The 26,788-nt window shown below is 43.1% G+C and overlaps 1 protein-coding gene across 2 annotated transcripts in view; it reads right to left on the reverse strand.

The window, feature by feature from the left end:
* LOC135880768 (prosaposin-like) overlaps positions 1-26,788 on the reverse strand; it is a 45,459-nt gene that overhangs the window by 4,120 nt on the left and 14,551 nt on the right. Inside the window, exons 2-12 of one of the 2 annotated variants that reach the window (XM_065407094.1) lie at positions 16,478-16,614; positions 15,055-15,129; positions 14,606-14,731; positions 13,825-14,019; positions 12,146-12,289; positions 11,463-11,519; positions 6,942-7,058; positions 5,242-5,343; positions 4,752-4,935; positions 4,364-4,527; positions 650-730 (exon numbers count right to left, since the gene is read on the reverse strand). In XM_065407094.1, coding sequence (XP_065263166.1) covers positions 650-730; positions 4,364-4,527; positions 4,752-4,935; positions 5,242-5,343; positions 6,942-7,058; positions 11,463-11,519; positions 12,146-12,289; positions 13,825-14,019; positions 14,606-14,731; positions 15,055-15,129; positions 16,478-16,614 — 1,382 coding nt within the window. The remainder of the gene's footprint in view (positions 1-649; positions 731-4,363; positions 4,528-4,751; positions 4,936-5,241; positions 5,344-6,941; positions 7,059-11,462; positions 11,520-12,145; positions 12,290-13,824; positions 14,020-14,605; positions 14,732-15,054; positions 15,130-16,477; positions 16,615-26,788) is intronic. The other variant, XM_065407095.1, reaches the window with a different exon arrangement.

Here is a 26,788-nt window from a genome sequence, read left to right on the forward strand (position 1 = left end):
GTGCAGTGAAAGAGGGGAGAGAAAGGTGAGTTGTGTCTTCCTATTTACATTCAGCGATCTCACTTCCTCTCCCATGATTCAGTCCCTCCTGTACAACTATGACTGTTGCCAACAGGGGCTGGAATACGTAGCCAAGCAGAGGCAGTGCCAGGAGCTTCCACACCCGCAGTGCCAGACTGCTACTGACAATTCAGTCTGTAGCTGAATGAACAGACTTCTGAGACACCCCTTGAGAGGACACCAGGTCTCAGACAGACAATTTCAGCTTCTATGCTATTTTCTGGTCTCGACTTAATACACAAGACCCTACCAGAAGCAGGAGACCTCACATGAGCGAGTCTGAGTTATTCACTAAAGGTAAAATTCTTGTACTTAAGATTCTGGAAACACAGATCTGATCATTTCACTTATGCAAAGGGGAGATACTGAAACCCCCTGCTCTCCTTCATCCTTGCCAAAGACCAGAAGACTACAGTCTTGCAAGGCCCAGTGCACTCTGCTGATGGTGTACTTATTATGTGTATTACAGCGGAGTCTGTGCATGCTAGGCACTGTACACACACACACACACACACGAAGGTCCAGCCCAGACCCTGCCTTGGAGAGCTTATTCTACACAGAAATTTTGTTAGCTGCATGCACTACTTACACTGCACACAAAAGTTGGGTCCATGATCTCTGCCAAGAGTGTCACAAGCATTGGCTCATATTGGTCCACAAACTGAACACACTGTAACAAGACATAGGTGGCTGAGACATTTTGTATTAATTTAGATGGAATATATGAGTGAAAGGTGTTAAGACCCTGTCACTGTAACATTCAATTGTGTTAAACAAGATTTGGGGTTTGATGTATAGAGACTTTAGCCCAGTGGTTCTCAAACTTTTGTACTGGTGACCCCTTTCACATAGCAAGCCTCTGAGTGCGACCCCCCTTATCAATTAAAAGCACTTTTAAATATATTTAACACCATTATAAATGCTGGAGGCAAAGCGGGGTTTGGGGTGGAGGCTGACAGCTCGGGACCCTCCCATGTAAGAACCTCACGACACCAAGGGGTCCCAACCCCCAGTTTGAGAACCCTTGCTTTAGCCTATTTAGTACCATGGTAAATAACTTTCTTTAAGTTACAGAAAAGAAGAAAAAATGGTTAAAGCATTTGAAATGCAAAGTATTAAGTAAGGCTTTTATTGTAACAACATTGCTGGTTGTTCCTTTTCCCTTCAGCTGGAGAGAGTTTATAGAAGGAAATCTCCCCTTGTTCGACTGTCGTTTAGATAGTACTAAGATGGCAATAACTGTTCTTTTGAGGAAAGGGGAAGAAATTAGTCGAGATTGGCTGGAGCTGTTGTTGCTTAAGTCCAATCCACTTCCTTTAAGACGAAGCAAGACAAAGCCAAAAGGGAAGAGAAAAGAACAACAAAGACAGAAAATGCAGCTTGTGTCTCTGATGTTAACTTTCAAACTCACTGCTGAAAGACACACACGTATAGCGCAGTCTTATCAGTCACCCTGAGACCTGACAAACTCATACCGGCATCAGGCTGTTTGGGGCATTGCATTTTATCTTTTTTGTTTAGAGGCCTAAAGCCAGACTTATTAGACAGAAGGAAAAAGGAGAGAGATAGGAAACAGAAGAAACAAGGCAGGGAAGGAAAAGGATACATGGGGACAGTGGGAAGAGACAAAAGTTATGTCTACATTACAAAGGTAAGTTGACCTATTTAAGTCAATTTACAACCACCGCATTAATTTATACTGCAGTGGCCGATGTGCACTCTACCCTCCATGGATCAGTGTTATGCATCCTCACCAGGAGCGCTTCCACCGACCTAAGAGGGGCAGCGTGGGAGCCTGGTCTCAGCTCTGCTGGCAGCTCCCTACCGGGAGCTTGGCTGCCCCTCCAGAACCACAAAATTAATAAGACAACCAACGTTCCCCAGTAGGAGCGGGATCCAGCAACCCTGGGACTCCCCACTGGGAGCAGAGGGTCGCTGGACTCTAGCTGCCCGGCTTTCTTGCCAATTTCACCGTGAGCGGTGAAACTGACAAGAATGACAGCTAACAGCCAATGTAGGGAACATGGTGTCTACACAAACACTGCATTGCCCTAACTATACAGACATAAGCCCTACACCTGACATTGAGGTTGTTTTATGATGTTGGCATAGCAGGGGAGTTACATCGGCATTTCAGTGTGTACACCGCCACTGTTTTGTCAATGAAAGCTGACTTTTGTCGACAAAAAACAGTGTAGTCGAGACAAAGCCAAAGTTTCACATCCCAGGTGGTGTTCATGATTCAGCCAGAGTTGGTGGAGGCAGCAATGTGATCTGGTCAGGACACCTCTCGGGATTGGAATAACAAATGCTGGGGGTGCAGGAGATGGTGGGGGGAGGCAACCAGGATGGTGAGGCTTGCACCTGTAGCCAATTTTCTCCCAAAAACGTTTTCTTTAAGGACCCAAATGCCGAGTGATGTGCAGACTAGCCCATCCTTTTGTTATTCTGTCCACCAATCAGGCCTCATTTTCGACACACCAATGTTGGCATATTGATTTCTGCTTGGTTTTTGTTTATTAACTGTAATTTTAACACAGTCCTTGTGTTGTATTAACAGGCCTTTTATCTTTGGTCTAATTTAAAGTCTTTCCCCTCCACCCTCAACCTTTTTTTTTTACTAACATTTGTTGTCTTAGATTGTGATATGTGAAGGGATTTATTGAAAAAAATTTACAAGACACGCCTTCCCCTCCTCCAAACAGCGTTCACTAAGGCAGTAAGTTTTACCATCATAGTGTTTGCCATTAGATAGCTGTATGTTATTTGGAAGGAGCACCAAATCGGATCTGCCACTGAAGCTAAATCTCAGAGCAGTAACTTAGAATACAATCACAAGCATGAAAGAACTGAGAAGGGTGGAGGAGAGGCAGAGTACACAAAAGTATTCTAAGGACAATCACAGCACTATGAAGAGAAAAGTCTGCTCAACTTTAAAGCAAATTTTAGTGCAATTGACGAGATTATGCCAGTATCCGAAATGGAAACTCAACAGATTGAACATAGGCAGCAGCAGGGCAAGCTCCACTGCACCAATACCCCTCAGCCTTCTACTGGAGATACCATCTTTAAAAGTGAGAAGATGATCAGTCTCCATGACCATTAAGTCTAGGATTTCTGCTGAGAATTCCAACAAGGTTGCCAATTGTGACTTGGGCTGATTACCAGCTCACTTTACAGGAGTCACTGGACAGCGAACAACTTAACTGCTTTTAGTCACAGGTTACCAGTCCAAATCCATTACAGGGTCTATGTGAAAGACTATATCCCATTAGCACTCTTCAGCCGTCCAATCAAGATTTACCAGAATATCTTCAGCTGTGTACTACCACATTGCCTTTTGCTAACTCACAAGCCAGTATACTACCGACAACTTTGTTAATCCCCTAAACTGTACCAAAAGGCTGAGGCATTCTAACATGTGATCTGTTCCAACCCCTCCACCTCAGATACAGGGCATCACAAACTGCAGTCATTACAAGTTTCCCAAGAAAGCTAACAGAGAAACAATCCAGCAATTTGCGTCTCAATATAAAAAGTGTTTTTTTAAACTGCACCCAGTTCAGGATGGGACAGCAGACAACCCCCCAGCTCCTTTACCCGCCAGAGAAGGGACAAAATTCCTTCACTGTAACCATTATACTTACTGCAATTGACTGATCATCAATAATTGCTTTAGCATGACAATGGGCTGTATTTTCATACAAGTCAACGTGTGAATTCTGTCTTTCTACTGTTTTGCTGGGCTAGTTGGTTCTATACATTTATCCAATTTGTACTGCTCTCTTTTCTGATTGTAAGGCAGGTGCTGCCATCTGATCTGCCAGAGATCAAGCTTCCTCCTCACTCGTGCAGTTTACTATGAACAAAAAGGAAGCTTACATCCTTTCATACCAAGCATCAGAGAAATCCCAACAGGGATCAGGCTGCCAATTTGGGGCAATTTAGAACCACACACACTCCAGAGTCTCAGTTGTACTGTGGCTAGTTTCAAAGCAGTCAGCAGCCCATGAGCCCTTCCATAATATTTCCAATATCACCTGCCACAGATGGAGGCAGTGAGCCATCTCAAGCACAGAAGAAGTCACTGTGAAGACTTGGACATTAATAGCACAGTGCACAAGAATTTGGTCCCAGCTGGGTTTTAGAAAGGATAATCTATTGGAGGGTAAAGGATCAGGGTAGAGAAAAAGCACTCTGATAGGTGACAGGGCATAGATTTTAGCCCTCAGATCCTCTAGCCTCATAATGGCTAAGTTATCACTTTTATGTCTATTTACCCTCCCCGCATGAGGTACTTTACCTCCTCGCTGATAGATTTTGGTAGGAAGTGACAGACTTTTTCAAGTGCAGCCTCAATTTCAGCTCCTGTAGCATTCTTCTCCAGTTGCTTCTCTAAGTAATGTACAACCATCTTGCACACGTCACAGAAGTCACCAGCCTGTAATGGCTCCGAAGCAATTCTCACTAATCAAAAATAGACAGACTGACAATTAGCATTTTTTGTTAGAATGATTATATTGAAAACCTCTTATCTTGCAGCTGGTCAAGTTCTTAGACTAAAGAGTAGCCAAGAGGCTAACAATTAAGGTCCAGGTAAATAGTATAGTAAAAGATAGTCCCTACAGGGGAATCTGATCACACACTAAACAAGTGTGTTTTATACTCAATACTGGTTACCCAGTGCTTACCTTCAGGAGAAGACTTGCGGCTTGTGCAGCATTTCAGCATGATGCATACAGTTTCGGGACTAGTTGCCTCCAACAACATGTCAATGACAGCTTTGCCATAGGTTTCCACAAAGTCCTTACACTGGTCTTTGATACTTTGAGGGAACACTAAGCAGAGCTTCTCCATTTCAAACACTATTTCCTCCTGGAATAAGAGAGTGGGAGACAAGGGGAGAAGGAAGAACTCATGGAATCAATCCCAGTAGTACCCATTTATGCCCTTGATCTCACTTAGGAGGGGGACAGAGATCTCACTGTTCCAGGAGCATGAGGAACCCAGAGAGTACTATTAGGGCAATACAAGTTACCACATACCAACTCTCCCTCCAACCCTGTAACAGCAGTGGTACATGCTCCAAGCAAGGAGCTGCATCATTCCAGCAAGTATTTAGTACAAGTTCTATTTCAAAACATCACAGTATAAGAACTGTCCTTTGCACCAACACCACACCTCTGTCCTGTTGTTCTCCAGCAGGTTGGTCACCTCTTTCACCATTGTCTCACATATATCGCAGACAGAGAAGGTTTCCGCTTGCACCAGGTTTTTCTGCATCTGAGCATAAGGCAATATTTATAGAAGATGATTATGGCATTAATATTTTAAAGTTAAAATTATCCAGAAAAGACTATCACCAACCAAATGTGAAATTTGTTCAGGTGTAGCATGACAGCTTGTTTCCTATATTAGACTTTCATGAGCTGACAAAGTAAATGGAAACTAACACTAATTACCACTGATAAATTGCTGGAAAGTGAGTTGCATATGATGGAGCCAGTATGGACAAAGAGCCACAGGTGAACTGAAATTTAAAGTCTATTTGTAAGTTCCAAAAGGGTCTTCAAAAGAAAGGAATGGCTCTTGGAAAGGTCACTTCTTGCCCAGTTTAATACTGGATGAAAAGTTTATGTGAAGTGGACTGAAACCTGCAAAGGCAGGGAAATATAGGTCTATCTAGGCCAGGGGTTCTCAAACTTCATTGCACCGTGACCCCCTTCTGACAACAAAAATTACATGACCCCAGGAGGGGGGGGACAGAAGCCTGAGCCCGTCCAAGCCCCGCTGCCCTTGACAGGTGGGAGGGGGCAAAGCCTGAGCCCCACTGCTCAAGGGGGGTGGAGGGGAGGGGAGAGCAGAGCAGGCGGCGCACTAAAGCTGAAGCCCAAGGGCTTCAGCCCCAGGCACGGGGACTGTAACCTGAGCCCTGCCACCCAGGGCTGAGGACCTCAGGCTTCAGCTTCAGCCCCGGGCAGTGGGGTTTGGGCTTCAGTCCAGGGCCCCAGCAAGTCTAAGCCAGTCCAAGTGACTCCATTAAAATAGGGTCCCGACCCACTCTGGGGTCCTGACCCACAGTTTGAGAACCACTGATCTAGGTGATTTTTCCCCATTCCAATTACTTTGATTCTATTATCAGCACTGATTTTTAAAAAGCTACAGAGCTCACTGGGATCTTCAGGACCAAATCAATTTGAGCTACAAGCATCCTCCAGTTTCCTGTACTAGACAGAATACTGTCAAAAGACATTCTTTTCAAAATCCTCATTTCCAGTGCATTGTAACTATCTGAAAAGACTTCTCTTTTGGGCTCAAGTTTCTCATCCTTCACCTCAGACAAAAAGTGACAGGGAACTGATTTTCAGAAAGTTTGAACAAAATATAAATTGAGCTGATTGAGTTACATGTATGAATACTGTCTTTTTTAAAAAGGTAAAAACATCAAAAGCATCCAACACCAAACATAGGCTAAACTTCAATTTTATCAAAGGTTTAGTCCTCAATGAAGCCTAGTGCCTCTAATAATGCTTGAAGAAACGTTGTTCAAAATTCAAGCTATAAGCAACTGAAAGATGTTCTGGCCATAGTCTAGTACTGTACTACAATTCATACTTGACTAAAGGTTAAAATGGTACCTCATAGCTTTATTCTGTGCCCGCCCCAAAATGCAACTCTCCAAAAGGAAGCAGCTTCGTAAACTAAAATACCAACCAGTGATGGTCAATAGTTTAATATGCTAGGAGACGTGTTATTCTGTGCACTGAAATGGAAGTCTGAAAGTCTGCATGCATCTATATAGCTTTACTTCATCATCTGGCTCAAGTAGCCTTGGTCCTTTTACAAAAAAGCAGCAGGTGGTGTTGAAAGCCCCATCTTACCTCCTCCACAGACTCCATCTTCACTTCATGCATCACTTTTGCAGGCACTAAAGTCAGGAGGGGCACAGATTTCAGGGAAGGACAGAATCCAACCATGGCACAGATAGCCTTTGGTTGCTGGAGAGAGAGAGAGACACACATCAGCTAAAGTCAGAATTTAAGAGATCCTACACAGATTCTATTTAACCTCACAGACTCCATCAAAGGGAGAATTGAAAAAGCAGTAATACAACTAGGAGCTTTAAAAGTGCAAGAAGATTGTTCTCAAATTCAAATATTGTGGAAGGAAACAAAAGTTTTGGCCATTACTGTTATAGGCAGGGCAAACTGATCAGGTTTAGTCATTTTTAATCTGAAACTAGTGGGGATTTAGGGCTAGTTCTTAGGCATTTGCAAATGACCAACCCCTTAAAAGACATGCATCTTCTTCAGTAGCCAATGTGACCACAGTAGAGAGGATATTCTGCTATTCCCCCTTTAATCTTATGAAGGTTTGAGTGAAGAACACATTTTATCTGGACTCTATGGAGTTTGTGCAAGATCCAAGAAATGCTGGGAAGTTCAAGCCTGATTGACCTCCACGAAATCAACTATTTTCTGTAAAAGCATCTGTTACTTTCATTAGATGCCATGTTATGTGATTAATTCTGTAAATAAAGTGTTGGCATGAAGAGATGCTTCCAACAAGATCACTTTTATGCAGTTATAATGTACTATCCCTACAGTAGCAGGGAACGTAGCCCGTACTTCTCTAATTTATCAAGAAATGCAAAAAAACAAAAAAGCTAGGCAGAAACCAGTTATTTGTACACAAGGCTTTGGGTTTTATAGTATAAATCTTACAGATACTCAAGTTACTAATCAAATCATACAAAGGAAGGAGCAAACCAAACAAGCAAAAGCTCTTGATCATCAGCAAACATGGCTCTGCAAATATAGGTTCTTGTATTGCACCCCGCCCTGTGGTACAGGAGCCGTTCTGCTACAGCTCTTTGCAACAGTGCAATTATTCCAGATCAGCAATATCAATGATGGTGAATAGATTACAGCTATCTGCTCCAATCCTGCTGCAGTACAGGGCAGCAAAGCTATTCAAATGGGCACACCAACCATTTAAAGAGAAGTCACTCCCCTACCTAAATTTTAGTTACTATTATAGTGGACACTTAATATTGCTATAACAAAGATTAGAGGAAAAAATTTATTTCTTCTGTTTATTTTTTGTGCATTTTACAACTCTTACCAACATCCCATTTGTGTTGATTCTTCACAAAGCACTAAAGGACAGCATTTTTCTTTAGACTGACTAAATTTCAAAGTGATGGTGCTCCCTTAAGAACTTGCACCTACATGACAGTAACCAAGTGACTGAACATGGTTTAGCTGATTCTGTGACCTTCGTGCTCAGACCACCACTGGGGGGGGGGGGGGGGGCGGGCTGGGGGGCGGAAGTCAGCAAGACTGGAGCTATTGTATCCGTAGTTCTATCCACCACAAGCAATGAACTATAAATAGACACTAGACCTGGAGAGCTTATTGCGTAAAAGGGACTGCATTCTCTCCCACCCACCCCCTTCATGGACGTTTCCCACATACCTGGAATCCAGAAAGAAGTGTTTGTGAAGGGTTGGGGGAGGGAGCAGTGAGATGAGAGGGGAAGAAGGATGGACGGGCCTCTTAGGCTGATGTCCCATAATGAACTGGGCTGAAATTCTTAAAGACTAGTTTATTCTTTCTCTGAACTAAGACACTTCCTGCCCCACTCTTCTCTCAAGGTAGGTTTACTACAGTTTGCTCCATCCTGTGTATGGTTAATACAGGATTAGGGAAGGGTCAGGAGGAAGTGCTATCTAAACTTTAGTAGAACCCAGGACCCTATGGCCTGCCGTACTAGAACACTCATAGCCGTAAGTGCTCTTTACGATGCCATAAAAGTGTGTTAGAAACATGTCCAAAATATTTTCCTCCTTCAGAAGGGGAGGTTTTTAGAAGCCGATTTCCTGTTTGACACCCACAGATGTAACTAGAAGCCCCGAGTCCTTTGAAACTGGTGGTACTACTAACTACAAAAAAAAAAACCTAATGCTAGACATGTGAAACAGGGAACAATTGTTCAAATAGGATACCTCATGCCAACACAGTGAAAACAGACAGCACTTACAACAGCATAGGGTACAAAGCTAGAGGGTTGTGTTTCCAAATAGGTTTTTGGCAAACTCTCGTCAGCACCAGAGGCTAGCAGAAAAAGCAGTCTAGATTAGATGTGGTCAGACTCACAGACTGCCCTCTTCCCCCCACTACATGAACAGTCTGACTATCAAATAGTAATGGAAAAACACCTTTATCTCCCTTCTATCTCCATCCTCTAACAAGTCAAACAACTTCAGACAATGGAGGTTTACTGTAATGCCATACAGTTTTATTTATCATGCCCCTCGCCCATAAGACTTCCATGCACAGGTAGAAGCAATACCTCAGACAGAGAGCACCGCTTCAGACTACAGAGATTCAGGTCAGCCAGGCACTGCCTTTAGTTGAGTTCCCTGGTCATGCACTATAATAAGCGTTTCAAGGTATTAATGCTACAGCAGCACCACATACATGCAACATGTTCTCATTGAAACATGACAGACACAAGGTCTCCCCCAGGACTTTTCTAAATAGGAAACTAAGAGGCACTGGAGGAGTGGAAATTTGAAGGCCCCCTGTATCTTCTTCCCAATTCACATACTGTGGCTGTCTACAACTATTGCCCTGGCCTATAAAGGTTATCCTAGATGAAAACCAGTCACAGCACTGACTTCATCTTAGAGCTCAAGGACTCAAGAGTGAAACCAGAAACTGATTAGAGGCAACGTCAAGATTTTCCTACATCTTCACCTCTACCCCAGGAAAAGCAATCCGCTCCACTGGCGGTTCCACCATTAGGTTGAAATCTTAATGAAGAGCTGATATCAGGAGCAGGAACCATGACCTATTCATTGGAGATCTCTCTCCCCCTTCTCTTTTTCACTCCACCCCCAAACATCCCTTGTATCTGTCAAAGCTGAGGGCAGTCACACCACATACACAACTAATTAGCAAGAGGTGAACTACAGCCCTGTAGCTGAAAAGCACCACCACAGGCAAGTTTCTCACATACCTGGTCCTGCTGTTGATAGAGGAGATTGGCGACAGAGAAAGAAAAAAAAAAGAAATGAAAGACATAACAGTTTGATAAAGGAAAAAACCTCAAGCAGTTGAGCTGTGCATATGGTTTTTACAAAAAAAAAAAAAAAAAAAAAAAAAAAATCTTGCTAGTGCCCCAACCTCTATGCATGAGGTAGGCAGTGCAAGGACGACCCTTCATTTAGTTAATTGCTCACTCCAGAATAGCTCATAGCACATTTTTCAAGCTATCACATTGATAAAGCACCCTAGGAAAGATTACATCCAGACAATATGCGAACACTGCTCAGAGCAAACCAGAATGTTAAATGTGTTCATGTTCCAATTTTGAAGTACTGTCAAGATGCAATAGTTACAATTGAAAATTTGAAGCCAACTTTAATTGGAAAGAACATTTTAATTTTCTTTTTTGCATAAAGTGTGCCCTTAACTCCTGGAAGTCATTTCTAACTGACAAACTCCGAAACAAGAGGCCCACAATATACTGTCAAGTTCAAGCCTTTGAGACACGCTGAAAACAATTTAAGTAAGGCTATTTAAAGCGAGATAGCATGTCTATTGCTTAGAACAAGTGTTCAAGTCAGTCATGGGCTCTATTCATAGATCTACCTTGCCAGTGAATGTGTCACTTCGGACACATCCCAGAATCTCAGTTCCTCTATTTTTAAAACAGAGATAATAGTGCTTACCAGTCTTTGTAAAGTGCTTTGCAATCCCTGGATGAAAAAGTGCTATGTAAGCGGTTGCAAACAAAATTTATGCATTTTTGTACACAATATCCGTATCAATGGAACAAAAATTTATTCTCCACTGCATACGCCCCAACCTCAGATGCATTAGAACTTCAGCTATCTGAAACCCCACTCTTCTGACAATGTTTACTACCGTGGGGATGTGCCACATCCATGCCAGCAACCAGGTTTTGTTATCAAGTCAGGTCCCTGGGAAGGACCAGCTCAGGTATCTGTAAGCAGCATTTTTGGCATAGAGGTGAAAAAGTAGCCACGTTCGAGAGAGCATACACAATGGAAGATTTAAAAGCCATTTATTACATGCACTCCGAGGTCTGCAAGAACAAAGATGTCTATGTATCCTTAGAATGGCTGTGACAGATACATAGGGGAAACAGCTAAAGAATGAATTCAGACTTTAGTCGGCAAGTATACTAATATGACTGGATTAAGGATCTCAAGACCTCAGTTATGAAGTTTACACACTTCAAAATGAATCTGGAGGAGTCCTGATGACCTTTAGAAGGCTTAGGGTATTAACATTCTCCAGAATAAGTTAAGAGGAAGCTACACAAAACAGAGAAGTTATACCAAGAGGAGATTTGAGGTCATATGATCTTACCATGTGCATCATCATTTGAATAGCCAAGTCTGAATACTGGGAGATGTAGTCCTTGCACTGTGGGAGAGAAATACAGGCCAGTAAACAAAACCACTTTACCCATACAGGCAACTGTTAATGCCACATGATGGTGAAATTACATACATCTTGTAAAATTCAAAGCAATGTTTCCCACAACAATGAATTTGTCCCCAGCATATTTGTACTATTTTGCCACGTTATGCAGTTATCTTTGTGTACTTACAGTTTCTTGAACGTGGCATTTTTGGACACAGTCAAACAAAATGACTTGTGCACATCATGTGTTTCCCATCACCCCATTTTGTTATTTAATGAAAGAAAAATATATTAAAACTATTGCAGCATTACCTCACCCAGTAATTGCTATTAGCTCTGAGATTACTTGCCACAATCCTCTAGGCTTTTCAAAACATTAAGACGCTCACCTTAGAGTGAGGATTTAATTTTGAGAGAAGGAAGGAGGTAGAAAGCTTTTTTGGATCAGAAACCTTATGGTTTGTAAGTGCTGGGACAGCAAATTAAGTCCAAGAGCCGCACCTAACATTATCTACCTTGTTCCTACCAAATATAAATCCCATTGAAAACCGACATTTACAGAGGTCATTTCATGTCTCCACTATGGACAATTTCCTTAATCAATCAACAGAAGATTATTTTGTTACCAGGTCAGCTGCGGCAGGTCCCAAGCGTTCACACTCCTCCTTGGCATGAGCAATTAAGGAAGTCACAAAAGAGGAGTTGGTCCTTACAGCTTCCTGAACATCAGTGACTAGCTGAACACAGTCTTTGCACACGTCCCCAGCCCCCTGAAAAGGGAGAAAAGGAAAATACTACCTTAAAGCTTGTTATGCAGGAACATCTGCCAGACTTGTGTTGCTGGTAGCAATTACCACGTCTACGATAAGAACTTTAACACTTCTTCTAAAGAGTACTTTATAAAATCATAAGTTCTACTAATACACTTGAGCTAATGGAGAAACTGACAGGAATAGTCTGTTGCCCTCACTGTGTGTTCCAGCCATTTGAGGGGAGATGAGGTATACACGGTCAGCAGGTGTCATAGCTATTTGCTGACAGCTCAGGAAAAGGGGACTGGATAAATTCATGGTGGCTAAGTCCATAAATGGCTATTAGCCAGGATGGGTAAGAATGGTGTCCCTAGCCTCTGTTCGTCAGAGGATGGAGATGGATGGCAGGAGAGAGATCACTTGATCATTGCCTGTTAGGTTCACTCCCTCTGGGGCACCTGGCATTGGCCACGGTCGGTAGACAGATACTGGGCTAGATGGACCTTTGGTCTGACCCAGTACGGCCTTTCTTATGTTCTTAGGAATACTGAGACTCCTGGCTCTGGTGGGGAACGTTTGGATAGTCACAGGCCATTCTGCCTCAGGCCCTTCCAGTCTGTCCTCTGCAGCTCCCGTTCTACTCCCTATACAACACATCTTGTTCCTTTCCTGCAAGGCAGTTCTTGTTGCCTCAGCATTGGACTCAGGTTACTTCCTCTTCCACAAGGTATCAGCAGGGAGATTCTTTCCTGGGGTCTCAGTAATCTCCTTGCTTTCAGGTCTAGTGCCACTGGGAGAAGCAGTTGCAGGGAAAGTCCTGCTCAGCTCCTGCAGGCCTGGGCTGCAGCATGCTCAATACAGACAGAATCTTCAGCGAATTTAGTTGCTAAACTCTAACAAGGTTTTACTGAGCATTGCAAACTTAAGATTTTTCAGAGGCTTATCACTTGGTCAGATATGGGTGTTTTTTTTACTGCAACAGCAAAAAAAGCACTTCCCTGACAAATTTCAACCCTTTGTTCGAAAGCCTGGAGAGGTATTAAAACTTCACTAAAAACAGAAGTTTTGTTTTTGGTTTGTTTGTTTTTTTTAAAACGGGCAAAACATTTTCCACTCATCCCATTCTCTGAAACAGCTGGACCTTTTTTGTTGACGCTTTCAAAGAGAACAATTCTGATACCTGGCCTGGAAGAGTTTCATCCCAAAGAGTTAAAGTTTGGCAAAGTTATAAGCAACTAAGAAGCAGGATCCTGTAATGGAAAGTGTCAGGCAATCCTAATTATAGGAAGTATCATTACCTCGGACTATAACAATGCAGAAGACAAATCATAACAAATATTGCATAGCCAGCAAAATGGCTATTTCACACTCATATGTATAACACAATTTATTTGTAGTGCGGCATTCACTTAGTTAAATGAATGTTGGCTTTCCAAACTTCTAAAGTTGCCTGTTAACCCAAATTATCAATAAACTGTTATAAAGACCACTGAGATACTTGAATGGAACACACATTCACTTCTACTGTGCCCAGAGATATGCTGAATCCTTACCTTAGACTCTTGCTTGGGCTTGTCCTGAGGGTAAAGGAGAAGAGGCACATTAGCCATGAAGGGAGATGCCAGTTCTGAGAAGTCCAGTTCAGGTATCTTGTTGGACTGGAGCTGTTTCTGAAGTTTCATTGCAGCAAGGTGCTTCTGAAGGGATTGGCACAAGCAGAGGGCACTGCACAGTACTTCAGGATTATCCTGAATAAGAGAGAAAAAATTAGAAAAACAAAGCACTAGTCTGATGCCATATTCAATCTCACAGGTTGAATGCACCTTAAAAGTGAGCAAAGATTCACTGCAAGAAAGTGGTTTTAGAATTTAAACTGTTAATTGTTTCCTTGTAATCCCTAATCTGCACCTTCCTGAAATGGAAACACTTCCATTGGATTTATAATGCAACACTGTATAGGCAAGTAAATAGAACTTTTCTGGCTGTGATTTCTATTATTGTATTACCCAATTTATATCAAAGACATTTCAGGACATCGGGAACATTTATATTATCAGGAGCAGTGAAATTATGAGAGACTGAGGACAAAATTTAAGAACAGGGAGTTTTGGATGACAGGAGTTCAAAGATAAGATCTGGACATACACCACTACTTAGATTTGTTTTCTTTTATTGTAATGACTTAACGGTCTGCACATTAGGGAAGTTAGTAAATCTCATTTGTATCTTCTTAAAGGATTACACCCACCCACCACTTACCCTACAAGGGACAAAACTCAGAGACATGGCATAGTTTTTCAATGTAAGGTTTTCAAAAATTTACAGTCAACTTACAAACTCTTCTTTGATCAGGTCCATGACAACTGGTAGGTAAGCATCCACGGTCTCCTTGCACTCAGATACCAGGCCTTGGTCAGGAAGGAACTCACATATCTTCTCGATATAAGAACGGATCTCACCCTATGAGATGAGAGGAGGGTTATTGGCTGTGTTCATGCATGCAGCAGCAGCGAGATGTGCCAGTTCTTCATTCTCAGAGAATGACTATACGCAATCTGGAAGCACTTGAACTCTGAAGTGGGGTGGGGTGTGATGATACAGGTCTTTGCTCTCCAGTACGAGATCTTCTCAGAGCCACCAGTGTTGATACTCACTGCACTAATACTTCTTTCAACACTAGTTTTTAAAAGCGTTAAGCCCCATTTGGAGATCACTCCCCCTCCCTGGGGGGATCACCACTACTACAATGAAGTCACATAGTGCCCTTAAGCTTAAAAGCTTACCTCTGTGCTATTGTCCTTCAAGAGATTCCCAGCCACTGTTACAACCTCTTTACATAAGTCACATGGGATGCTTTTCTGAGGAAAATAGAGTAAACAAAGGTTACTTCAGAGGGACCTAAAAGTTAGTAAATATACTAAGCTTTCCTTGTGCATTGCATTTTTCAAGCCTTTTGTGCTTTATTTCCTCTCTTCCAAAAACAGGCCAATTCTCTTCCTGTTTGATCCCAAAAAGTCAAGGCCATTTCAAATGTGTCAAGTTCCAGTTTCTAGGATAGACTGATGTCAGATACAAAACCAACATATGTGGGTGGAAGAAAGCAAAGCAATAGCACATCTACTGCAGTAAGAAATATCACTAATACAACATGTTCTCTTTCACATATGACTGTGTGAAAATTTGCTTTTGATATGCCCATCTTAGAGGGACTTTCCTGTTCCACCTTCCCCTTCAAGACATTAAGGCTCCGGAGATTGTTTTTGACTGCTCTGTTTAGGAATTAGGTGGAAAGCATGCCACCATTTGATTTTGCGTTGAGGAAGGAGAATAATAGAAATAAGATCAGAAGGACTCAAAAACTGTAGTCCAAAACTAGCAAGAGTGGGGGGTCAGACGGCCAAATCTTCCCATAACCAATTTTTTAATCAAGCTAAAACACTGCCTCTGGGGGCATGGTATGCAGTCAATTTTTGGTCCTGTCTGTAGCAAAAAGAGTAAAACTAGGTGGTAGGAGGTGGGACCAGATGGTCTAGTAGAACTAGCCAGTCTTGTACCCTCCAACACATTTCCCGATGCATTTATACACAAATGTTAACCATATTAAAACATACTTTCTCAAGCACACGGATTTGGAAGGCGCACTGATTATACCATTATGGAGATGAAGGCCATTGCCACAATATAAGTTTCCACAGAAAATGCAGTACATGGTAAGTTTTAGGAAACACTGCAGGCATATATACAATTACAATTTTACTTATTTTTCCATTGTGACACCTTCAATGAGGTCTCTTCAGCCATAATGGATGTTAGACAACAGGCATTAAGTTTATAGGATTCACTCCTGGAAGCATAAAAGGAATAAGTTTACACAGCTCATTCAGTTTCTGTCCAGGAGGTCTTCCCTCTCCTGCTACCCTACAAAACAGTGATTGGACTGACACAGGCAGAAGTTAGCAGAGTGCTCTTCCTTTCCCTCCATAGGATTTTCTTATGCAAGCTATTTCTTTTTAAGATCTGAGTTAACACATTGTAGCCAAGTCTTTGATGCAAAAATTTTGGCTGGCCTGAACATCTAGAAAAAAGTGTGATTCAAATGGCACCTTCCTTCTCCAAGTCAGACAGAAACTTTAGAAACAGTTAAGCAGCACATGAAAATACAGATGAGCTGAATGTTAGAGTGGAACAAGTCTCAATTACACTCACCACAGAAGGCTTGTTCCAGACAGTTTGCTGACAGTGTTTCACAGCTCCACATTGTGATGCAGTCCGCAAATTCTGACACCATATCTCAGGACCCTTCACGCAGTCTTTCTCCCACAAGAGGGGGCTTGCCACAGCTGCTGAAGAGAAGTAAATTTTCAAAATTGCACATCTGAAGGTCTCTCATACCCTAAGTAGTTACTCCACATGAATTTCTAAAGAAGTTCAATTAGCTTTTTAAAATAGATTTAAGACACTGATGCCCTTACATTTTAGGGTAGGAACTTATGCAGATTGTAGTCAGATTTATACACAGATATCACCCACCCACCCACTACCAGTCCCTACCCATACTTCCAACACAAACAAAATGATAAGTTCTCATACATATTTTTAAATATCAATTAAGCACTTCTTGAACGAGCTTTCTAAAGTGTGGGTTTCTGAAGAACCACAATGCTTCGACTGGGCTGCTTTATTTCCCCTGCTTCCCCACCTTTCCTCAAAGCAGATTAGACTTGGAAAACTGGTATGGAAGAGCGACGATCGAACATTGAACTGGTTAGGGGCAGTATTAACATTTGGGAAGCGGCCCCAATACTTAACCTGTGTGATCTATAGTCTTCTCATAAGGAGACCATGACACCAATGCAAACAAGCTAGTTTCATACTAAGGCAGAGGTGGGCAAACTTTTTGGCCCAAGGGCTACATTGGGGTTGCAAAACTGGATGGAGGGCCGGGTAGGGAGGGCTATGCCTCCCCAAACAGCATGGCCCCCGCCCCCTCCCACTTCCTGCCCCCTGACTGCCCCCCTCAGAACTCCCAACCCATCCAACCCCCCCTGCTCCTGGTCCCCTAACCGCCCCCTGACAGGTCCCCCGGGACCCCGGCCCCCTGACAGGTCCCCCGGGACCCCGGCCCCATCCAACCCCCCCGTTCCCTGTCCCCAACAAAAAAAATTTCAAAAACAGACTCCAATGAGAAACTGCAAAATTGGAATTAATTTGCAAACTAGACACCATTAAATTAGGCTTGAATAAAGACTGGGAGTGGATGGGTCATTATACAAAGTAAAAACTTTTTGCCCATGCTAATTCTTTTTTCCCCCCCCTACTGTTACTCACACCTGCTTGTCAACTGTTGGAAATGGGCCATCCTGATTATCACTACAAGTTTTTTGTAATAGCTCACCTTAATTAATTACTCTCGTTACAGTTGGTATGGCAACACCCATTTTTTCATGTTGTGTGTGTGTGTGTGTGTGTGTGTGTGTGTGTGTCTATCCTCCTACTGTATTTTCCACTGCATGCATCCGATGAAGTCGATTTTAGCCCACGAAAGCTTATGCTCAAATAAATATTAGTCTCTAAGGCCTGGTCTACACTACGAGTTTAGGTCGAATTTAGCAGCATTAAATCGAATTAACCCTGCACCCGGTCCACACAACGAAGCCATTTTTGTCGACATAAAGGGCTCTTAAAAACGATTTCTGTACTCCTCCCCGATGAGGGGAGTAGCGCTGAAATCAACACTGCCAGTTCGAATTAGGGTTAGTGTGGACGCAATTCAATGGTATTGGTCTCCGGGAGCTATCCCACAGTGCACCATTGTGACCGCTCTGGACAGCAATCTGAAACTCTGATGCATTGGCCAGGTAGACAGGAAAAGCCCTGTGAACTTTTGAATTTCATTTCCTGTTTGCCCAGCGTGGAGAGCTGATCAGCACAGGTGACCATGCAGTCCCAGAATCGAAAAAGAACTCCAGCATGGACCGTACAGGAGGTACTGGATCTGATTGCTGTATGGGGAGACAAATCCGTGCTATCAGAACTCCGTTCCAAAAGACAGAATGCCAAAACATTTGAAAAAAAATCTCCAAGGCCATGATGGACAGAGGCCACAACAGGGACTCAACACAGTGCTGTGTGAAACTTAAGGAGCTGAGACAAGCGTACCAGAAAGCCAAAGAATCAAATGGATGCTCTGGGACAGAGCTGCAGACATGCCGCTTCTACGCTGAGCTGCAGGCAATTCTAGGGGGAGGGGCCGCCACCACTACCCCACCCCTGTCCGTGGACTCCGATGATGGGGTACTCTCAATCGCAATGCCTAAGGATTTTGCAGACGGGGAAGATGAGGACGACGACGACGAGGTTGAGGAGAGCACACAGCACACTGTTCTCCCTGACAGCCATGATCTTTTTCTCACCCTGACTGAAATACCCTCCCAAGGCGGTATCCCGGACCATGAAGCCGTATAAGGGACCTCTGGTGAGCGTACCTTTGTAAATATAAAACATGGTTTAAAAGCAAGTGTTTTTTAATGATTAATTTGCCCTGAGGACTTGGGATGCATTCGTGGCCAGTACAGCTACTGGAAAAGTCTGTTAACGTGTCTGGGGCTGGAGCGGAAATCCTGCAGGGACATCTCCATGAAGCTCTCCTGGAGTTACTCTAAAATCCTTTGCAGAAGGTTTCTGGGGAGAGCAGCCTTCTTCCTTCCTCCATGGTAGGACACTTTACCATGCTATGCTAGTAGCAAGTAATCTGGTATCATTGCATGACAAAGCCTGGCAGCGTACGGTCCCGGTGTTTGCTGGCATTCAAGCAACATCGGTTCTTTATCTCTCTGTGTTATCCTCAGGAGAGTGATATCGTTCATGGTAACCTGGTTGAAATACGGGAATTTAATTAAGGGGACATTCATAGGTGGCCGTTCCTACTGGGCCGTTTGCCTGTGGCTGAAAAGAAATCCTCCCCGCAGTTAGCCAAGCGGGGGGGGGGGGGGGGGCGCTGATCTGTTCACGTTTGACTAGCAGGGATCTTTCCTGACATCAGCCACGCGGTGCGGTGGGGGGGAGGGTTAAAGCGATCATCCCAGAGAAAAGGATGGGGGGGGGGGTGTTAGTTTGGTTTCCGCTGCTGCACGTTAACATGAAAACCACAGCCCTAAATGGACAACTCAACGGGCTTTGCTTGGTATGGGAAAGGAGGGCGCTGCTGTTATCAAGGTTGCAGAAGCCGAAAGACTATGGCTTACCATGGCCGCCTGCAAGCCGAATTCTGTTGCCCGGCGTGTTTGATCTCTAACACCCAAGCCGCAGGCACTCAATGTAAGATGCAAAAAATGACCTTGTACCGAAATCACATGTGCTATGTAATGTGAATAGTGTTGTTCACCGTGAAAGAGTATACCCATTGTTCTGTAAAATGTATCTTTTTTCCTCCCGCAGTTGCAAATGTTTCAACCCTCCCTCCTCCATTCCAAAGGCTATCTCAGATAAGGCGGTGGGAAAAAAAACATACACGCGATGAAATGTTCTCTGAGCTCATGCAGGCGTCCCGCACTGAAAGAGCTCAGCAGAAAGTGTGGAGGGACACAATAGCACAGGACAGGAAAGCGGCCAGTGAACGTGAGGAGAGGTGGCGGCAAGAAGATCTGCGGGAACAAACTGACATGATCCGGCATCTGGTGGAGGTTCAGGAATGTCAGCTGGAGAGACTGCCGCTGCAGCCCCTGTTTAATTGCCCTCCCTCCTCCCCAAGTTCCATAGTCGCCTCCTCACCCAGATGCCCAAGCACGTTGGGGGGGGGGGCACCCAATCACCCCAGTGGACAGAAGGCTGTCATTCAACAAGTATTGAAGTGGCCTTTTTCTTCCCTCCACCCCTACCCCACCAGGGCTACCTTGTGAGTTATCTCCCTATTTTTATAATCAATTAATAAAGAATTGATTTTAAAGGATAGTGACTTTATTTCCAAGCTGTGATCGAACGGGGGAGGGCAGTTGGCTTACAGGGAATTAGAGTCAACCAAGGGGGCGGATTTTCATCAAGGAGAAACAAATAGAACTGTCACACGGTACCCTGGCCAGTCATGAAACTGGTTTTCAAAGCTTCTCTGATGCGCAGCACTTCCTGATGTGCTCTTCTAATCGCCCTGGTGTCTGACTGCACGTAATCAGCAGCCAGGCGATTTGCTTCAACCTCCCACCCCGCCATAAATGTCTCCCCCTTACTCTCACAGAGATTGTGGAGCACACAGCAATAACAATGGGGATATTGGTTTCGCTGAGGTCTGCGCGAGTCAATAAACTGCGCCAGCGACCCTTCAAATGTCCAAATGCACACTCTACCACCATTTTGCACTTGCTCAGCCTATAGTTGAACAGCTCCTTACTACTGTCCAGGGTGCTTTTGTACGGCTTCATGAGCCAGGGCATTAAGGGGTAGGCTGGTTCCCCAAGGATAACTAGAGGCATTTCAACATCCCCAACAGTTATTTTCTGGTCTGGGAAGTAAATCCCTTCCTGCAGCCGTTTAAACAGACCAGAGTTCCTGAAGATGCGAGCGTCATGAACCTTTCCCGGCCATCCCACGTTGATGTTGGTGAAACATCCCTTGTGATCCACCAGTGCTTGCAGCACCATCGAAAAGTACCCCTTGCAGTTTATTCACTGGCTGCCTTGGTGGTCCGGTCCCAAGATAGGGATATGGGTTCCGTCTATTGCCCCACCAGTTAGGGAATCCCATTGCAGCAAAGCCATCTGCTATGACCTGCACATTTCCCAGAGTCACTACCTTTGATAGCAGCAGCTCAGTGATTGCGTTGGCTACTTGCATGACAGCAACCCCCACAGTAGATTTGCCCACTCCAAATTGATTCCCGACTGACCGGTAGCTGTCTGGCGTTGCAAGCTTCCAGAGGGCTATTGCCACTTGCTTGTGAACTGTGAGGGCTGCTCTCATCTTGGTATTCTTGCGGTTCAGGGCAGGGGAAAGCAAGTCAAAGTTCCATGAAAGTGCCCTTACGCATGCAAAAGTTTCGGAGCTACTGGGAATCATCCCAGACCTGCAACACTATGCGATCCCACCAGTCTGTGCTTGTTTCCCGGGCCCAGAATTGGCGTTCCACGGCATGAACCTGCCCCATTAACACCATGATGTCCACATTGCCGGGGCCTGCGCTTTGAGAGAAGTCTGTGTCTATGTCCTCATCACTCTCATCATCGCGCTGCCATCGCCTCCTCGCCTGGTTTTTCAGCTTCTGGTTCTGCATAAACTGCACGATAATGCGCGAGGTGTTTACAATGCTCATAACTGCTGTGGTATGCTGAACGGGCTCCATGCTTGCCGTGGTATGGCGTCTGCTCGGGCAATCCAGGGAAAAGGGTGCGAAATGATTGTCTGCCGTTGCTTTCACGGAGGGAGGGTTGACTGACGACATTTACCCATAACCACCAGCAACAAATTTTTGGCCCCATCAGGCATTGGGAGCTCAACCCAGAATTCCAATGGGCAGCGTGGACTGCAGGAACTGTGGGAGAGCTACCACAGTGCACCGCTCGGAATGTCAACGCTTGCCACGGTTCTATGGACACACACCGCCGAATTAATGTGCTTAGTGTGGACGCATGCACTCGATTTTATACAATCTGTTTCCAAAAATTGATTTCTGTAAAATCGGAGTAATTTCGTAGGGTAGACATACCCTCAGGTGCCACAAGTACTCCTCGTTCTTTTTGCTGATACAGACTAACACGGCTACTACTCTGAAACCTGTCACTGTGTCTTCTACTTTCAGTATGATGTGTAAATTATGTTTTGCAATACATTTTCGCCTAGTTACCACCACCCTGTCACCCACACCCTCTCCAAAACACTCTTGTTTGCTCTAGCTCAATTGCATTAAGTCTTTACAGAACCAAATAGATTAAGGAAAAGCCATACTTTAGCTTCAAGGTTCTCTTCAGTTAAAAAACCCCAGCCACCATCATAGCACACAATGCTAGCTAAACAAGCTATTCATTCATGAGCAAGATCTCTTAAAAGAGGTTAATTGTGAAGTACTGGAGAGACTTCATCAGGAATTATTAATCCAGTATTTACAAAAGTGCAGAGTGCCTGCTGATCAAGAATCTGGAATTTCATTCTGCTTATTCATTTTAAAGGGACACCCCCACCTGTAACATCCAAGAACATGTTGAAGTATCTCCACACAATGTGTTTTCCCTCACAGGACACTGAAAAATAGGGGACAGGCTAAGCTAAAGGGTTAAATACGCATCCTGACGGGAAAGCAGCAGTTCTCACAAGGGGGCACTGTCAATCCACCCAACCTTTTTGGGTTCATTGCCAACATTTGCCAAGGCTCCTACTACAATTCATTTGCATACACCACATCTAGCTTCCATCTCACGTACTTTACAGCACCTCTAGACCTGTACAGCTGCATTGCAACATCTTCTTTGAGAATGGTTTCAGGGCTTTCTTTGAGAATTGTATTAGATAGTGAAAGCCCTGAAACCAAAAGAATGCTCACATCTTTTACCTGAATCCACTAAAAATCTGTATTACAGATATAATGGCACTGTTGCCCTTACTGGTGGCCCATCATGGGACACCACAGTGACACAGTCTTCCTGATCAATTTTACTCTACAGATTAGAATATTAAAGGTACTTACTGAAAAGCCAGCTGTAAACACTGGTAGAGAGCAATGGCGATTCTCAACATTACGTCACGCCAAGTCCACTCTCTCCAAATCCATCCAGCCTGAGAGCAGACAGCAACTCCAGCACTTAGCCTACATGCCCTGGATTACAAAACTCTAATCCCAGCAGAAGCAGGATTTTCATTTGAGGAACCAGAGCTATGTGCATGTGCTCACATACACCTCCTTCTAGAGAAACATAGCCCTGGCTACAGCCTGAACTACGAAGTGATCTTGACCCAAATTCTGCAGCACCTGGTGAAAGATCAAACTATGTAGCAGCTTCAGATTATACTAAATAAAAACCTTTTACAAAAATTAAATTTGTATATCATCCTTTGTTATTTGTACACTGATTTCAATTTTATTTTTTTTTAATTCTCCCAGATTTTTTGCACATTGCAGCAGGTTGCACTGAAAACACACAACTGTACAGAAGCCATTCAGGGCAGGGGCCAAGAAGGTTTCGTAGCTACATAGGGGCCATCTGAGGTTTTGGCAAAGAGGAAGGGATGACACTCTTCTTTCCCTCCTCCTCCTTGAGGCTAGGACAGGAGTGGGCTGGGTTTTTTTTTTTGTTTTAAATTAAATTTCCAATCCAGTTAACGGCTACTCAATGACCTAATATATAATCAGTCAATTATTACAGTTACAAGTTTGTACTTATCACAACTGTGATTTTTTTTAAAGCAATGTTTGCATTAGATTTCAGAATGGACATTCCCTTGAGGAGAATGGGGAACAGTTCACACCTATCAACTATAGTTTGAGGCTGTCTACAGACTCAGAAAAACAATTTTAAATAACTTTACACCAATGACTGTCTGGAAGATTATGTTTACAACCGTAAGATCTAAAAAACAAGTTTTTGGAAAAACAAAAACTTGTATTCAGAGTATGATTCTGCAGAAGTTCATAATGTTTTCACCTCTCCACAGGCCCTTGCTTATAGGCAGACTGTTTGGATCAGAGAATCTTTAAGACCAGTAAGCTATTCACAAGACTTACTAAGAAAGTCTTGTGAAACTGCTTGCTCCACTGGTCAGGAGATTCATATTGTTGAGATTTGGGAATAATAAGAGTGGATTAAGTTTTTGGTTGGACTTTACTTTTTGAGTCACTAGTGGATAGTTACTGACTTCTATAGATGAGTTATTAGAAGGTGAATGTTCTTTTCTGCCCACTGATTAGTAAGGGGAGCTGTCCTCATTTTGCTCTGTAATCATTGTTGCTAAAGCCCCCCATGTCTATTTGTTTGCAGAATGCTACCTGTCAAATTTCTATTGGCGTTTTAGTCAAATTGGCATAATGGGCTATTAAAACTCAGGCCCGACTGCTCCCATCTACTCAAATTATACTTAAAAACAGATACAACCCTCTGCTAAAGCTACAGCCTTTTCTTTGACACAGACTTGATTAGTTTTCCTTGTAATGTTTTTATGAACAGTCTGATGTTCCCTCATGCATTTATTATGAGAGTCAGGTTTAGCATATGGCGTCCAATTTACATGTCTAATGAAACTCTGAACTTTACTGGCTGACTTAAAAAAAAAAAAATCATTCAACTGCAGTATACTTCTACTAGGTGTAAGTTTCCTTGGGAAAGGATCTCAGGTGGCTTATAGGATGAGAATCTACAGTGAGGACATTTTTTTCTCCCATTTGTTTAGCAAAATCTTTGATTTGGCAGCTGATTTGGTAGAGGCATCAGCTCCTGGATGTGAATACATTGCCACGGAATGGTTAATTATGACATCCCTCTTCCTTGCTTGTGCTGTTTCTATGTTTTTTGAGGAAATCAGAGTCTTAGTACAAGGCAAAGCATAGCAACTGCTGCTATGGAGCATGACAAGACAAGTGATATCTGTTACAGATATTTTACTAATTCGTCAATATGATCGATGTAGGTTTTGTGAGGAAAATATGAGGAGGGAAGTCTGAAGGATACCAGCACCCTTTAGAGTAGTTTCAGGAACTATTAGATGGCATGTTATTTTAATGGCATTAGATTTTAATGAGATATTATAAAGTTATTACTAGATAAATTCATGGAGGATAGGTCCATCAATGGCTAATAGCCAGGATGGGTAGGAATGGATCACTTGATTACCCGTTCTGTTCATTTCCTCTGGGACACCTGGCATTGGCCACTGTCGGAAGACTGGGCTAGATGGACCTTTGGTCTGACCCAGTATGGCCTTTCTTATTCTTCTCTCTCTCACAATCCTGATTTCCTAAACTTTAGTTGGCTCTAACCATTATAGTTACCAAGCCTCAGCCACAGACACTGCTAAAAGGCTCCCCATATCCTATGGAACTGAAGTACAACTTGTATTTGGGAATCCTTTCATGGCAGGAAAAACTCAGTTCAGGCAGAAGCCAGGTGACAAACAAGGCCGTCTACTGGTCCATACTACTGAAACAACATTTGAAGTAATGAATTCAGAAGATTTTTGAAAAGCACAAATGTAGTAGTGGATCAGTTTAACTAGACAGGGATGCTGGCAATACAGCGAACAAGAGCCCTAGATTAACGGCCAGTATTTAACCTATTGTGTTATGTCAGTGCGATCTTCTGTGCAGACTTTTAGTTTTAAAACCAGGCTTGCTATGGTTTAGCTTATATCAATTAGATTAGTTTAAAAAAAAATAATAATAATAAAGTGCAATGAGCCTGCTTTAAACCAAAACTAAGTCAGAGGGGTTTGCACAGGTTTAACAGGTTTGTTTGGTTTTAAAAACCACCTTTTGTTAAACCAGGATAATTGTGTTTGAGTTGTACTTAAGTTAAGTTCTTATCTAGATACAAGTCCAACAGAGCTGTTTCACAAACTTCTTTCTGCAGGAAGGTTAACAGTCAGTCCTATTCTTTTTGTGCCTATGTTGCTTATGTGGCTACTAGACTCTTGACAGAACAAACATTTATTAACCACACATTAATTGTTATCAATTTTCAGCTGCATGCCTTTAATATAAATTTCTGCTCCTTGGCTCTATATTGAACACAGATTCATAAAATGGGAGCAGCGTGGACTGCTCTATTTGCCAGCAAGGCATGTAAGTAATGAGCAACCTTTGATTAGAAAGAGTGGGAATAATATGCTTTTTTCAGGTTACCAGGTTGGTATAGAGAACACCAACAGCGTGATGCAAGTCTTGTACTTCTTACAGTGAGCAGGACCCAGCTGGAATAAAATTTTTAAAGGAAAACCATCCAATAATTTTATGGTGCAAGTAAAAACAGAAGACTTACAATAATACAAAATATGGTTTTCAGTGTATCCTATGCATTTGACAGCACTACTTCCTTTTTAGCAAGTTCCCGTTTGCTTGGAACATCCCCAAAATTTGGAAATACGATTGTAAAAACCACAGAAACTGGTAGGTAAAGTACCCAAAAATACATTTAGCTCATTTTCTAATGATGCATAGATTATGAGTTTGCTGCAGTGCTTTTACCAATAGTCTGTATGGACACTCAAATTGAGCCTCTAGGTCACAACAAAGCATCCCTACACATCTTTCCACCAGTAGCTTTAAAAAAAAAAAAAAAAAAAAGTGAACTTGGTTTAGTATCTGCTCTTCACTCCTGAATGCAGCAGCAGAGTAATGCAATGCAACACAAGAGGGGCTATAATCAAGTGCCAGTCAAGTCAATCATGGCACACAGAACTTTCCTGCAGAAGAACAATCCTCAGTCAGGTATCAGGAGAAGCCACAAGCTTTAGAAGGTGAATGAATAAGACGTTCATGTGGGGAAGATGAGGCAGGTGGACAGTCAGCTGACTAACAGTATCCTTTCAACTGTAAAGAACAAAAAC

Source organism: Emys orbicularis, chromosome 7 (genome assembly GCF_028017835.1).
Source record: "Emys orbicularis isolate rEmyOrb1 chromosome 7, rEmyOrb1.hap1, whole genome shotgun sequence".
In the NCBI taxonomy this organism is placed as follows: Eukaryota; Metazoa; Chordata; order Testudines; family Emydidae; genus Emys; species Emys orbicularis.